Source organism: Pseudorasbora parva, chromosome 1 (genome assembly GCF_024679245.1).
Source record: "Pseudorasbora parva isolate DD20220531a chromosome 1, ASM2467924v1, whole genome shotgun sequence".
NCBI lineage: Eukaryota > Metazoa > Chordata > Actinopteri > Cypriniformes > Gobionidae > Pseudorasbora > Pseudorasbora parva.
In genome coordinates this window covers 69,227,771-69,242,685 of record NC_090172.1, presented here as the reverse complement: position 1 = coordinate 69,242,685, position 14,915 = coordinate 69,227,771, and the positions used below count along the sequence as shown (strand labels likewise).

At 44.3% G+C, this 14,915-nt stretch overlaps 1 protein-coding gene and 1 long non-coding RNA gene across 2 annotated transcripts; one reads left to right on the top strand and one right to left on the bottom strand.

Annotated features, from left to right (window-relative positions):
* Nucleotides 1–1,003: 1,003 nt before the first annotated feature.
* Nucleotides 1,004–14,789, bottom strand: LOC137088561 (uncharacterized). The gene is made up of 3 exons (XR_010907560.1): nucleotides 14,630–14,789; nucleotides 2,245–2,318; nucleotides 1,004–2,158 (listed from the first exon to the last, which is right to left on the bottom strand). It is a non-coding gene; the product is annotated as an uncharacterized lncRNA (long non-coding RNA).
* LOC137081038 (uncharacterized) lies at nucleotides 5,303–13,019 on the top strand. Its single transcript, XM_067447617.1, has 3 exons — nucleotides 5,303–5,494; nucleotides 5,824–12,366; nucleotides 12,696–13,019. The coding sequence occupies exon 2, from the start codon at nucleotides 6,246–6,248 to the stop codon at nucleotides 12,063–12,065; it is 5,820 nt and encodes a 1,939-aa protein (XP_067303718.1). The 5' UTR covers nucleotides 5,303–5,494; nucleotides 5,824–6,245; the 3' UTR covers nucleotides 12,066–12,366; nucleotides 12,696–13,019.
* Nucleotides 14,790–14,915: the final 126 nt, after the last annotated feature.

The following is a 14,915-nucleotide window of genomic DNA, read 5'->3' as shown; positions in this document are numbered from 1 at the left end:
TACAGTTATTTGAATAATGCCCGTTGGTCACGCCTCCTGTGGTCTGATTGGTTGAAGGACTATCCCATTGTGTACAGTTATTTGAATAATGCCCGTTAATCACGCCTCCTGTGGTCTGATTGGTTGAAGGACTATCCCATTGTGTACAGTTATTTGAATAATGCCCGTTGATCACGCCTCTTGTGGTCTGATTGGTTGAAGGACTATCCCATTGTGTACAGTTATTTGAATAATGCCCGTTGATCACGCCTCTTGTGGTCTGATTGGTTGAAGGACTATCCCATTGTGTACAGTTATTTGAATAATGCCCGTTAATCACGCCTCCTGTGGTCTGATTGGTTGAAGGACTATCCCATTGTGTAGTTATTTGAATAATGCCCGTTGATCACGCCTCTTGTGGTCTGATTGGTTGAAGGACTATCCCATTGTGTACAGTTATTTGAATAATGCCCGTTAATCACGCCTCCTGTGGTCTGATTGGTTGAAGGACTATCCCATTGTGTACAGTTATTTGAATAATGCCCGTTGATCACGCCTCTTGTGGTCTGATTGGTTGAAGGACTATCCCATTGTGTACAGTTATTTGAATAATGCCCGTTAATCACGCCTCCTGTGGTCTGATTGGTTGAAGGACTATCCCATTGTGTAGTTATTTGAATAATGCCCGTTGATCACGCCTCTTGTGCAGTAGAAAATACAGAGCAGACTCCCCAGACCAGTGTTCAATCTCAAATTGAGTTTGTCTGGTGATAGCCAGAAAAATAACTGTCCTCATTAATTTGTATGTTCATCCGGAAGTATTGTCTGGGCTTTTTAATATAATGATTTTGTTTAAAATCCTCCACCACGGCACCGCCTCACAATATCAAGCTACCATTTCCCTAACACTTAATGGGTTTTTCTAAATAAATCATCTTTCTCTGAATCATAATTCAAATACAAATAATAGTCCATACCGCCGTTTGTGTCGCCTCCAATACGGCTCTAAGGAAAGACATTCATATAGCCAATAATACGTCACATTTATTTACCAAGAAGGAACCATAGAATAATATTAAATACATATATTTTTAACTGTTCACCAATGGAAGCCAATTTCTGCCATAAAATAAAATCATACTATCTAGTGACATAATACAAACTCATGCAGTATTAAAGTATTACAAAAAAACTAAATGAGTGCAATTATTGTCCTTTTATGTCAACATAATTTCGACTTTGTCATAAAAAGTGCAGTGACTTTATCAAATACAACAGAAAAGAGATTATTAAATACAGAAAGCAAAAATAAACATCCATAGCCCACCAAGAACCCACAAATACGACATCCCTGAAGAAAAGATTTCTGCATTTTCACCGTAAACGCTAAACTGAGAGAGTATTATTACACATCCATGTTCAGTTGGTGTTTGTTACAATCAGTGGGAATACCTGTAAAATAACTCATGTAAAACTTTACATTCAAAATTCTGTACAGTTTTTTAATTGGGATATTTTATTTTATTTATTTGTTTTTTTATATGGCAGCCGCTGACAATATCCGACCGTTTTTTCCCCCATTATTTTTGTAATCTTACATAGATTTGTAATTAATTAAAAAACTAAAAACGGTATAAATAGAGTAATTTTTCTGTATATACAAACCCAATTCCAATAAAGTTGGGACACTGTATAAACTGTGAATAAAAAAAAGTAATGCAATAATATACAAATCTCATAAACTTATATTGTATTCACAATAGAATATAGATAACATCAAATGTTGAAAGTGAGATATTTTGAAATGTCATGCCAAATAGTTTTTCACCATTATTTTTATAATTTTATATAGATTTCTGTATAATAACTCTATAAATACAGTATTTGTTCTTTATATATAATAGTTAGAAGTTGCCATTGATGACATAATATTGAAAACAATATCTGAGTTATTTTACAAATATTGTTTATTATTTTATGATTTTTGAGTCCAATTTAAAATTAAATATATCGATTGTAAATAAATTTGAGTTTTTTCCCCATAAAATTAGGAAATGCAAGTGTATTTATTGGCGTTTTTCTTCTGGTTCTTCTTTTGGAAGACGTTCCCATTGGACTGGATTCTCCATGAGAGTTGATAATGTTCTGCCAATCCCTTCTCCTTCAGGATCTGCTCCATCTGAAGAACACAAACAGACTTATGAAGGATATTTCTGCAGTGGAATTACAGTGGTAAGAAGAGTGAGACCGCTAAAATAAAATTACCAATAAAATAATTTCAGTATCATTCAGATTTTCACTTGATTTCACCTCCAGTTTCACAGTCTGGCTCTTCTTACCTGTAGGACAAACACACCGATGAAGAATTCAGAGTCATAAAGAGCAATGTACAATCAGTTGTCAGTTATATTAAGTTAGTTTCATCTCCATGGTCTTTTATCTTCCTTCCTTCCCCTACTTCCTTTGTTCTAGTTTCCCGCCACTCATTCGTTTCCATGGACACTGACTACCGAGCACACCTGTCTGTCTTTAGTTCATCACCATGACTATTTGAGCTGTTCATTTCGTTTGGGGTATTGTCGTGTTATACAGTGTCATTTCTTCCTGAGTTTACATTCTTCCTTTGACTTGCATATTGAAACAATCAAATAAAGTTATTTGCGTGAGTGAATTCGCTGATTATTGCCTGTCATTCACTTAAGTTAATGGTGTTTGTGTTCACAGTTTACAGTTTATCACGTTGGATTCAACAGAAAATTGCACAACTGCAGTACAGGCACTGATCAACTAGGCTGATCACGGGCGTTTTCACACCTGAAAGTCCGCACCAAGGTCCGAACCAAAGTTCGTGTTTTGATATATTGTATTAATTTGGTTAGTTGTGGTTTGCTTTCACATTGCGGTTATGCGAGCCCACTAAAGAGCTTTACACTCGCACAGGCGTCCTGTCGTCATCATCTCTGTGGGCTGATCTCAACATTGATTGGTTTGTTAGCGGACGTGCGTCTGACGTCAGTGTGTTGTTAAACCAGCGGCTAACTTTAAGAAAGAATGAACAGACGCATATCGTTGCCAATACTGTTAATATTACGGCATTACTATCTGCAGCACCAACTATACTCGAGTCGAATCCACCAAATGAACGTCCTCGGTGTGCATTATCGGCGCCAACAGGAAAGGAGGAGAAGACTAGGCTACTTTTTTAGCCAAACAATGTATTTTGTTTTATAGTAATGTTTAAATACTATAATGTTATTTTTAAATTTAATCTAGGCTATACTGATTATGAAACGTGCACAGATGTGCAATATATGTCAAAGACAACGGCTCAGAAATGATTTTGACCACTTCATTAAGTTTTGTTCCGTAGAAAGCTTTGTAAAAATTGTATCTTAATTTTAATAAATGTTTCCTCATTTGCCTGAATTGAATAAATAAGCTTCAATAAATAATACAGCAGACAAACCGTGACGGAGCGATTATTTGCGTTGCACGTGAACTGGAGCGGTCTCATGAATAAACCGAAACTCAGCATATAGGCTACTTATCTCACAGACATGAGAAATATATGCTTTATATATATAAAACTCGAATATAAATAGTCAAGCAGAGCACACTGTTGACGCGCGCTGACTGAACGGTTCTGTTTATACCGCTGCGCTCCATCACTGCGTGTGCTGTGAGTTTAATCTGTTTACTCACTAATCCTACACCAGAACTTCCTGTGAATGCTCTGAAAGTCCGAACTACAGCAAATGCTTTCACACAAGAAACGAACCGAACCTAAGTTCAGTTTGGTCCGGACCGAGACTACCTCTTTTTGGAGCGCGGTCAGCAGGAGGTTTCACACCTGTAATTTTGGTTCGTACCAAACTGAGAAGTCTGAAAATCCGGACCAAACAAGGTAGGTGTGAAAGCACCGTAAGTCTAACGTAGACTACCAGCCTATAGACTACCATAAGCCTTGTTTATTGTCCTTATAAACTCCTTGATTTAATATATAATCTGCACATGCAAAACCATAGTATTTTTTTTAATGTTTTAGTCAAATTAAGCCCTATTTAATAAAGCCAGATCACTTAATTAACCGTGTTTGTAGTTACAGTTTTATTCACGGATCCTTTATGTTGGATGCGACTGACCAATATTGATTTGCCAATATCTTGGATAAGATAATAATAATTTGCAAGTAAAATCTACCTAATGTAAAAATACTTTAAATCTCTTTACAAAAAGGTTTTTGCAGGTGTTATTTAAAATGTTCTTTAATAACAGTAGTCATAATAATCATGTTTCCGAGCACACCTGTATGTGCCTCAGACAGTCGTTACCAACTCAAACTTCAACAGATGTTTTAAACTAGCTCGTTCGGTCTTTTGAGTCCTCTGCAATCCACAGCAAACTTCCACAGCTGGTGGAACTGGCACTTTCAGATCTGTTTTAGTCGGACGTGCTACTTCTGCTTCATCTACCTGGAACCTGTTTTCCTGTTTGCAAGTCCTGTCCTGGCCCTAATATAACAATTTTCAGAGCGAGCATACTTTAAATGTATTGAAATTAATAAGGTATCTTTGAGTAAAATTTGAGTATCATTTGTGCATCTACTTGCCAGGCTGAGTATCCTGGTTTTCAGTAATCAAAATATGGTCACCCTATGGTAATGGTTAATCATTATTTTCAGAGTTTTGACCAGCGAGATCTGAAAGTAGAACCGGGCCCATATTTATCAAGCTTCTCAAAGTGCCATTTTAGTCTTAAGTGCTGAGAATTCATGAAATTTACTGCTACTTTCAAACTTTAGTCTAAAAGCAAGTTATCAAATTTCTTAAAGCTGAGAATCACTCTTCCTCTTCCAGTTATTTAAGACAGCTCGAGAGCTCTCTCAACTGGTTAGGAGTTGCCAGGGCTTGTGATGACGCTGAGGAGACAGAGACGTGAATCTTTCAGGGGAGGGAGAATGTTTTTGAAGTGTTTGATGATGAGCAGTTAATCAAATGCCGTTTATATCATAAAAATTGATATGAAATATTGAGTGATTGTTAACTTTTAGAAATAACTGGCTTTTATACTTTAAGGTGCCCTAGAATGAAAAATGGAATTAACCTTGCCATAGTTAATAAAAAGAGTTCAGAACAGGAAGATCATATACAGTGCGTCTCAAACACCATTGCCTCCTCCTTCATATGTAAATCTTGTTTGTGAAAAACACCACGGAAAAACAGGCTATTCGCAACATAACGCCAACTGTGATGCAATCGCTGTGTGCAAAAGGCCTCTTGTGGGGGAGGGTGTCAGAGTAATATTGCGCTGTCCAAACGGGGACTCTTATTATGAAGGTGCGCAGTGCGCACCTGACTGGAAGAGAGGCACTGTTCATTCAGCACGGCGCGGACGGCAGATTGCATCAGCTGCTGCAGGATCAAGTTTATGGCATGCATAAGCGCTGAAGACATTCATTTAAGTTATTGTCAGCCTCAGTTTTGGTGCAGCTTGTGTTCGTGTGCGTCCTATAGGAGTGAGTACTGTTAATCTTTTGTGTTCACTGATTTCTGCTCGTTTGCTGTTATGACGCAGTTATCAGTTGTGAATGTTACGTGACAATATATATTAATCTGTGCTCGTTCTAATAGCTGAACTGTCGATCTAGAATGTTCGGAGTTATAATGTGTATTATATCATAGTAAGTCATACAGATAAATAATGATAGTAAATGTGATGGATGTTAAATTCAGGTGTTATACATCATTGTTATTGTATGAGGGGAGCAGCCTATAGTTACATGTGAATGGTAATAATTTGGAATGATTTTGCTGTTATTTGAATACTGCTATTTGTGTGTTGCAGAGAAACCACACAAACACACGCATCCCCTTACATCCATAACCGCAACCATACCAGCCCAGTGTGCAAGCGGATAGGGCTCCACAAACCAAACCAAACCAAACCCATTCTGATTGGGACAGGACAGGACTCGCTAAATGTACCTCAGGTTTCTCAGCTAAATTAATCCTCAGCGTTTCCAATGGCAAAGCCCTCCACAGTCCTGGTATTTCACGCCACGTGTTAATGTTTATGTAAAGGCTGACTCCACCCCTGATGTTGTTCTGCATACCATCGAGAATAAAGCAGTTAAACTGACCCTTCACTCTGTGGTGTTCTGACCGACACACCTGGTTCACTGCGATCTAAACTAGCCCTAACATATTTACATAGCCCTTCGGCACATTTTGTGGTCCTTCGAGCCGGATCGCAGCTGTGCTGGGAGCATGCAACAGAGTGATGAGGCATCGTGGGCCCCACCCACTCGGCCAAAACGACAGATAAGACAGCCGTCCTATTTGAAGGATTATGAGGTCAGTGCAGTACGACCGAAGATACGTGGCCAGTCACGGGCCAGCCCGGCACCACACACGCCTAGAGGGGAAGAATGGAGCTCACAGCCTCATGTGAAATGGAGAAGGTCTTATCAAGCGCATGATGATTATTCCCCAAGCCCTGAGGAGAGCTTTCGCAACACAGGCCTAGTATGGCCACATACCTCTATGCCCCACACGGAGGAGGGAGCAGAGCCAAATGTGATGCACAGCGAACGCATGCAATACAGCTTCGCCTCATCTCGTGACCCTAGAGGAGAATCCTGTGAGTTAATGGCCTCAGATACAGTGAAGCAGGATCAGTCCGCGGAACGATGGCCAATGCCACCCCTTCCACTTCCAGAGGACTCGTTAGTAACAGAGGAAGAGGAGTATGATGAGGGACTGCCCCCTCCACCATGGCCTCCGTCTGACTACCCTCCAATATCTGCAGTTGCTGAGGAGCAACGAGTTGTCATCGTCCTAGACAGAATGATGAGCGAGCTACAGCTCATGAGGGACAGTGTAATGTCCAGCCTCACACCGCACACTCGTCCATATTCTACTCCTCGTAGCCTGAATACTCCTCAACCTAGACAAGGTCCGGAACAGTATGTACGGTCCCACACCCCAAGGCCAGAATTCTACTCACCCGTCTCACGTCCGCAGCTCAGTAAGTATCACACGGATGCCGGATCCTCCGCTCAGTATCAAAGCAGACCTGATACAAGCCAGCTACCCCCTGCTCAAGGCAGACAGTTTTCGTCAGCATCGGCAACTCTGGGAGGAGGAGAGTATAGGGGCCCATCGCCAAAAATTCCTTGCTTCATTCATAAAGATCCAATGGAGTTCTCGCGGTTGAAATTAGCCCTAGCAAACCTTCTACCTGGGGACGCGACGGAGCTTTTTAAGTATCAGATACTCCTTGATCATGTAAAGCTTGAAGAGGCTTGCCTTATTGCTGACTCCTTTATCAACTCACCCAGGCCATACACAGACACCATGGCAGCCTTGACCGAGAAGTTTGGACAGCCGCACCATATAGCCTTGCAGAGGATCGCTGCAGTTATGGATTCGCCTGAGGTGAGGAGAGGAGATGTAACAGCTTTTGAGAGGTTCTCCTTGCATGTGCAGTCCCTTGTTGGCATGCTACAGACACTGGGCCCAGATGGAGAAGTGGAGCTGAGATGTGGCTCACATGTGGCACGACTACTTACCAAACTTCCAGTAGATATGAGAGCAAACTTTCGGCGTCAAATGTTCCATCGTCCCGGGCACACTCATACGCTGCTCGACCTGGCAGAATGGCTTCGATACGAGTCTTGGTGCCAAGGCTACGACACCTCTTCAGACCTCCGCACTCAAGGGCTGTCAGGCTACCGGGTCGAGAAGCGACGCAACAAGCCAGCAGCTATGGTACTACACGGAGCAGAGAGCTATACACCGAACCAAGCAACCACACGAGAGGGTCAGAGCACGTCTGCGGGGAGATGGAAGGGCAAATCCAAACCATACTGCCCATACTGCGAGTGTACAGAGCACTTCCTAAATAGGTGTTCTGCGATTCAGAAACTCACCAGAGAGCAGGTCATAGAATGGATCAGAGATAAAAGGCGTTGCTGGAGATGCGGGAGAGCACATCAAGCGGCCCAATGTGACCTCAAGAAGCCCTGCGATGTGTGTCAAGGGAAACATCTGAGAGTCCTCCATGATGCTAATGCACGTCCCCAGGCTGAGCAGCCAAAGGCTGAGAGTTGTTTGGTGAGCACCAGAACGGAAGTTCTCTACCTAGACAGACCATCGGCCCACTCTCGTGTTATGCTGAAAGTTGTCAGAGTTCTTCTGCGCAACAGAGACAGGACACTAGATACTTACGCAGTTCTGGATGATGGATCCGAGCGTACGATGCTCCTCCCTGAGGCGGTTGACAAACTGGGCCTGCACAAAAGGCCTGAAGACCTTGCGCTCCGCACAATTCGACAGGAAGTCCAGACCCTGAAGGGATCTGCCGTCTCCTTCAGCATTTCATCCCCTAGCAATCCCAAGAGAAAATTCCGGATAGAAGGGGCTTTCACCTCTCAGCGCTTGGATCTAGCAGACCACTCCTACCCAATTGCCAGCTTGAAGAGGAAGTACAAGCACCTGGCAGATCTCCCCCTTGAGCCATTCCATCATGTTAAGCCACTTGTGCTGATTGGTGCTGACTACCCCCACCTACTTACCCCTATCGAGCCGGTGAGAATGGGCCCTCCTGGAGGTCCGGCTGCCATTCGAACAAGACTAGGATGGACGCTTCAAGGACCTGCCCACCTTACCCAGTGGGCACCGAACACCCAGCAGTGTCTCTTCACTAGTATCTCTTCCCAGACCACTGAGCTGATGCAGAATGTGGAGAAGCTTTGGAAGATGGAAATGCTGCCATACCAGAGCAGCAAACTGGCAATGAGGTCAAGGCAGGATAAAGAAGCGTTGGAACTCCTAGAGACCAAGACGAGACGAGTAAAGGTAGCAGGTGTCCTCAGATATGCCACACCCTTGCTACGGAAGCGAGACATTCCCCCGCTTCAAGCTTCCAAAGAAGCGGTCCTACCCAGCCTTAGAAGTCTGGAGAGACGTTTGGCCCGGGACCCCCTACAAGCCGACGAGTACTGCGCAGCGATTCGCAAGTTGGTGGAGACTGGAGCGGTCAAGAAGGTTGACCTAAGTGGAGCCTCAACCACAGATGAGTCGTGGTACATACCCCACCATGTAGTAAGGCATAACGGGAAGAGTCGTTTAGTCTTCAATTGCTCTTTCCCATTTCAAGGTCGAAGCCTCAATGACACCCTCCTTCCTGGACCAACATTGGGAGCCCCTCTTCTGGGAGTTCTACTGCGTTTTAGGGAACATGGAGTAGCAGTCAGTGGAGACATCAGAAGCATGTTCCACCAGGTTCAGCTCTTACCAGAAGATCGGCCGCTCCTCAGGTTTATCTGGAGGGACATGGAGCGTGATAACCCCCCTAATGTTTTTGAGTGGCAGGTCCTACCATTTGGCACTACGTGCTCACCGTGTTGTGCCACCTTCGCTCTCCAAAAGCATGCGAGAGACCATGGCGGGCCAGGAGAAGGAGTCAGGCATTCGGTGGAGCGCTGCTTCTATGTGGATAACTGCCTCCAGAGTGTGCGCACCGCAGAGGAAGCCAAGGAGCTGGTGGACCAGCTCAGGGAAGTGCTCGGGTCTGGAGGGTTTGAGATCCGGCAGTGGGCCTGCAACATACCTGATGTCCTCAGACACCTACCTGCAGAGGCCAGGTCTGACAGCATGGAGCGATGGCTTTCGCATGATGAACCTGGCCTGGCAGAACCAGCGCTCGGACTCAGCTGGCATTGGGGGACAGATATCTTAGGCTACAAGAACCGACCTCTGGAGTATGGAGCTCTCACAATGAGGAATGTCTACAAGGTGCTGGCCCGACAATACGACCCCCTGGGCTTCATCGCACCTTACACGACTCGTGCCAAGTTGATTGTCCAGAGCATGTGGGACAAGCCACGTGACTGGGATGACCCACTTATCCCTCAAGATTTGCTTAAGGTCTGGAAGGAGTGGGAATCAGAGTTACACTTACTGTCCTGTATCTCCTTACCCAGACCCTATGCTCCGGTCCAAAGCGATCAAATGGTTGCTTCCCGACAGATACATGTGTTTAGTGACGCCTCCGAAAGGGCCTACGGATCAGTCTCTTACCTGAGGACAGAAGATACCCAGGGACAGGTCTACCTGGCATTCCTGGCAGCTAGGTCCAGGGTAGCGCCCCGGCGACAGCATTCCATTCCCCGCCTCGAGCTCTGCGGTGCCCTGACGGCTGCCCAATTGGCAAAGACATTAGAGAGGGAACTGACGTTGAAGACGGACCAGACAATCCTTTGGAGCGACTCGACAACAGTTTTAACATGGCTGCAGTCAGAGTCATGTCGCTTCAAGGTTTTCGTGGGTACTCGTGTGGCCGAGATCCAGGAGCTTACAGGGAAGAGTACCTGGCGCTATGTAGACTCCGCGCAGAACCCGGCAGATGATGTGACCCGGGGGAAGACCTTGGCAGAATTGGCCGCACCTAACCGCTGGAGCCAAGGGCCCTCTTTCCTCCTCAAGGGACCAGCTGAATGGCCATCTTCACCTGGAGAGGTAACAGAACAGGATGTTACGGAGTGCAAGAAGTCTGCTTCATGTGGAGTCATATCCAGAGCGGACAGACAGGGGACACATCTAGGTCAGTCACACCTGTCCTGGAAGGATATGGTCGAGGCTGTAGCACAGGAGGTACATGGGGCGGCAGACCGGGATGAGCCCTTGACAGCAGAGGACTATCGGCAGGCAGAGATGACTATCTTCCGGAGAGTTCAGGCTGAGTGCTTCCCAGAGGAGTTACGTCATCTCAAGTCAGGGAAAGCAGTGCTCCGAAGCAGTCGTCTCCTTACCCTGTCCCCGGAGCTGGACCCCGACGAGGGAATCATACGAGTAGGAGGGAGACTCAGACGTGCCGACTGCTTAGACCCTGCATTCACACATCCTATTGTCCTGGACTCCTTGCATCCTGCGACGACACTCCTTATCCAGGACTACGATGCTCGCCTCTGCCATCCGGGCCCTGAACGAGTATTCGCAGAGATACGCCGGGTTTTCTGGATTCTCCGTGGCAGGGAGGCAGTTCGAAGGGTGCAGCACCAGTGCGAGGAGTGCCGAAGATGGAAATCTAAGCCTGTGGTCCCAAAGATGGCGGATCTACCTGTGGCCCGTCTACGCTTAGGCAAGCCACCGTTCTACTCTACAGGCATCGACTGCTTTGGGCCCTTTCTAGTCAAGATAGGACGACGCTCAGAGAAAAGATGGGGCATCATCTATAAATGCCTTACCACCAGAGCAGTGCATCTAGACCTCCTGCACAGAATAGATGCAGACTCTTTCCTGATGAGCCTCAGGCGTTTCATTGCTCGCAGAGGTACTCCAGCGGAGCTCTATTCCGACCAGGGTACGAACTTTAAGGCAGGAGAGAAGGAACTTCGTGAGTCTTTTAAAAGCATGTCTTCCGACCTCCAACGACTCCTAGCCAAGCAGAAGATTGCTTTCCGTTTCAATCCCCCGGCAGCTCCTCACTTTGGGGGAACATGGGAGAGGGAGATCAGGTCTGTCAAGACTGCGCTGTATACTGTCATAGGAGTCCAACCCATTTCAGAGGAGGTGTTACAAACTACACTGCTGGAGGTTGAGGCTATACTGAATACCAAACCTCTGGGCTATACCTCATCCAGTGTTGCTGATGTGGACGCGGTGACCCCGAATGTTCTCTTAATGGGGCGGCTGGATGGAGCACTACCTTCGGTTGTCTACCCTAAGAGTGAAGGACTAAGTCGACGGAGATGGCGACACTGTCAAGTCATAGCAGATCACTTCTGGGCAAGATTCATCAGATGTTACCTGCCAACCCTTCAATGCAGACGGAAGTGGCATGGTGCCCCCGGCGATCTGACAGTAGGATCTGTAGTCCTGCTGATGGAGCCCCAGTTTCCCAGGGCGCTCTGGCCAGTTGGCAGAGTAGTTAAAGTGCATCCGAGTGCCGATGGGCATGTGCGATCTGCGGACATCCAGGTCAAGGACAGGGTCTACACCCGGCCAGTTGCCCGGCTTATTACGCTTCCGGTCATCACAGATGGTGAGGAGGATGAGGAAGAACCTGCGGTGTCTACAGACTGAGAAGTGAGCCTTTTACATGAGCAAATTGCGCGCAATTTGGGGGCGGCTGTGCAAAAGGCCTCTTGTGGGGGAGGGTGTCAGAGTAATATTGCGCTGTCCAAACGGGGACTCTTATTATGAAGGTGCGCAGTGCGCACCTGACTGGAAGAGAGGCACTGTTCATTCAGCACGGCGCGGACGGCAGATTGCATCAGCTGCTGCAGGATCAAGTTTATGGCATGCATAAGCGCTGAAGACATTCATTTAAGTTATTGTCAGCCTCAGTTTTGGTGCAGCTTGTGTTCGTGTGCGTCCTATAGGAGTGAGTACTGTTAATCTTTTGTGTTCACTGATTTCTGCTCGTTTGCTGTTATGACGCAGTTATCAGTTGTGAATGTTACGTGACAATATATATTAATCTGTGCTCGTTCTAATAGCTGAACTGTCGATCTAGAATGTTCGGAGTTATAATGTGTATTATATCATAGTAAGTCATACAGATAAATAATGATAGTAAATGTGATGGATGTTAAATTCAGGTGTTATACATCATTGTTATTGTATGAGGGGAGCAGCCTATAGTTACATGTGAATGGTAATAATTTGGAATGATTTTGCTGTTATTTGAATACTGCTATTTGTGTGTTGCAGAGAAACCACACAAACACACGCATCCCCTTACATCCATAACCGCAACCATACCAGCCCAGTGTGCAAGCGGATAGGGCTCCACAAACCAAACCAAACCAAACCCATTCTGATTGGGACAGGACAGGACTCGCTAAATGTACCTCAGGTTTCTCAGCTAAATTAATCCTCAGCGTTTCCAATGGCAAAGCCCTCCACAGTCCTGGTATTTCACGCCACGTGTTAATGTTTATGTAAAGGCTGACTCCACCCCTGATGTTGTTCTGCATACCATCGAGAATAAAGCAGTTAAACTGACCCTTCACTCTGTGGTGTTCTGACCGACACACCTGGTTCACTGCGATCTAAACTAGCCCTAACATATTTACATAGCCCTTCGGCACACGCTGGGATCCTTAAAGGGGTACTTCAGCACTGGGAAGATGAATCTGTATTTAAACTGGGTCATCAACGTAGTAGAAATGTGAAATTATTTTTGAATTTGGTGCTTTTTAGACTGAGAAAACACATAACTCATTAACTCATTAACACATAACTCATAAGCGAACTATGCTTACTACTACTGATTAGTTGCTTACAGATCGCTCACTCGATTCTTGTAGCTAGTGTCACCTTCTCCACCATCTAAGTTGAAACGATAGTCATTTTACAAGGCTTAGTCAATATGTTATATGCATTTCTGTTTTTGGTTAAAAATAAATTGACTTTTAAATCAGTACTCTACTGTCAAACTGTAACGTTACTGTACAAACAACATATTCATGCGTTCAGTTCGTGATTCAAAGTTAAGAAGCTATCATTGTAAAATCATTGCCATGATGGATGGTATAGATGTGTTAGCTGTCATTGAGTAGCAGTGCAGTGAAACAGCCAATCAGAGCAGAGCTCAACATTAATATTCATGACTCTTCCAAATAAGGCAAAAACAGAGCGTTTCATCATGGGGACAATTTCTAGGGTTGCAAATTGACCTGTAAAACTGTATCTGGAAAATGTTTGACCTTAAATAAGCCACATACCCTCTGTGTAGATATCAGAGAACATTTTAAAATATTGTTTCAAATCATTCTAGGGCTCCTTTAAGTTTGAAAGTAGGAGTAAACTCCAGGACTTCTCAGCACTTTGAGAGGCTTGATAAATATGGGCCCCGATGATTATTATTTGTGTATATTCTCTGAACATCAGGGCCCATATTTATCAAGTATCTTAGAATTACTCACAAGAACACTGCTAAGAATTGACTTAAGAGTAAAAAAAATTGCCTCAAAGCTGTGCTTAAAAGTTAGTTATCAAGCATCTCAATGATAGTTTAAGTAAAGTGTAGGGCTAAATCTTAAATGTCAGTCTTAGAGTTGATTCACGACACTTAAAGGATACCGTTTGATTAACTGCTCATAGTCAAACATTTCAAAAACTATCACATTTTTAAAAATGTGCACGTCTCTGTCTCCTCAGTCCATCACAAGCCCCTAATGGCAACTCCTAACCACTCGAGAGACCTCTCGAGCTGTCTTAAATAACTGGAAGAGGAAGAGGATTTATTAGCTTGAGAAATTTGATTACTTGATTTTATACTTAAGTTTGAAAGTAGGAGTACATTTCATGAATTCTCAGCACTTAAGACTAAAACGGCACTATAACAAGCTTGATAAATACGGGCCTAGATTTTAAAAATGTTTATGTTGTGTTTTTTCCTGCCAACGTTAAGGGAACTTCCCATTAGATAATTTAGTAAGTATTAAAGGAACACTTTCGGAAAGTTCAGACAACATTCAAAAGTAGCAAGTATAACAAAAAAAAAACATTCAAAATGTATTAGATGTAGTTCTCATTGTTTTAGCTAAGCATTAACACTATATGATAATAGTCGATATGGTTCAAAACACATCAACTAAATTAAGATCTGAAGAAACGCATATATTAAGATAATAACTCACCCATATAACACGCAAAAGGATAAGTGTGTACACAGCTGCTGTCATACCAAACACCTTTGTAAACTTTAGCACACAATTTAGTGCCCAACATTCCTTCGATCCATTTTCTGAATGAGGAGCTGCTCTGATCTGACCAGACAAACTCTCCAGGATATGTAGAGCGAAACAATCCAATCCATATCTGTCCCCTTCCCACAGTATTCAGCAGCTGGTCGTGATCCTCCTGGTCATCGACCGTGGCCAGATCTATGTAATGCTTTCTGCAGTATTTCTGTGCATCCTTCCA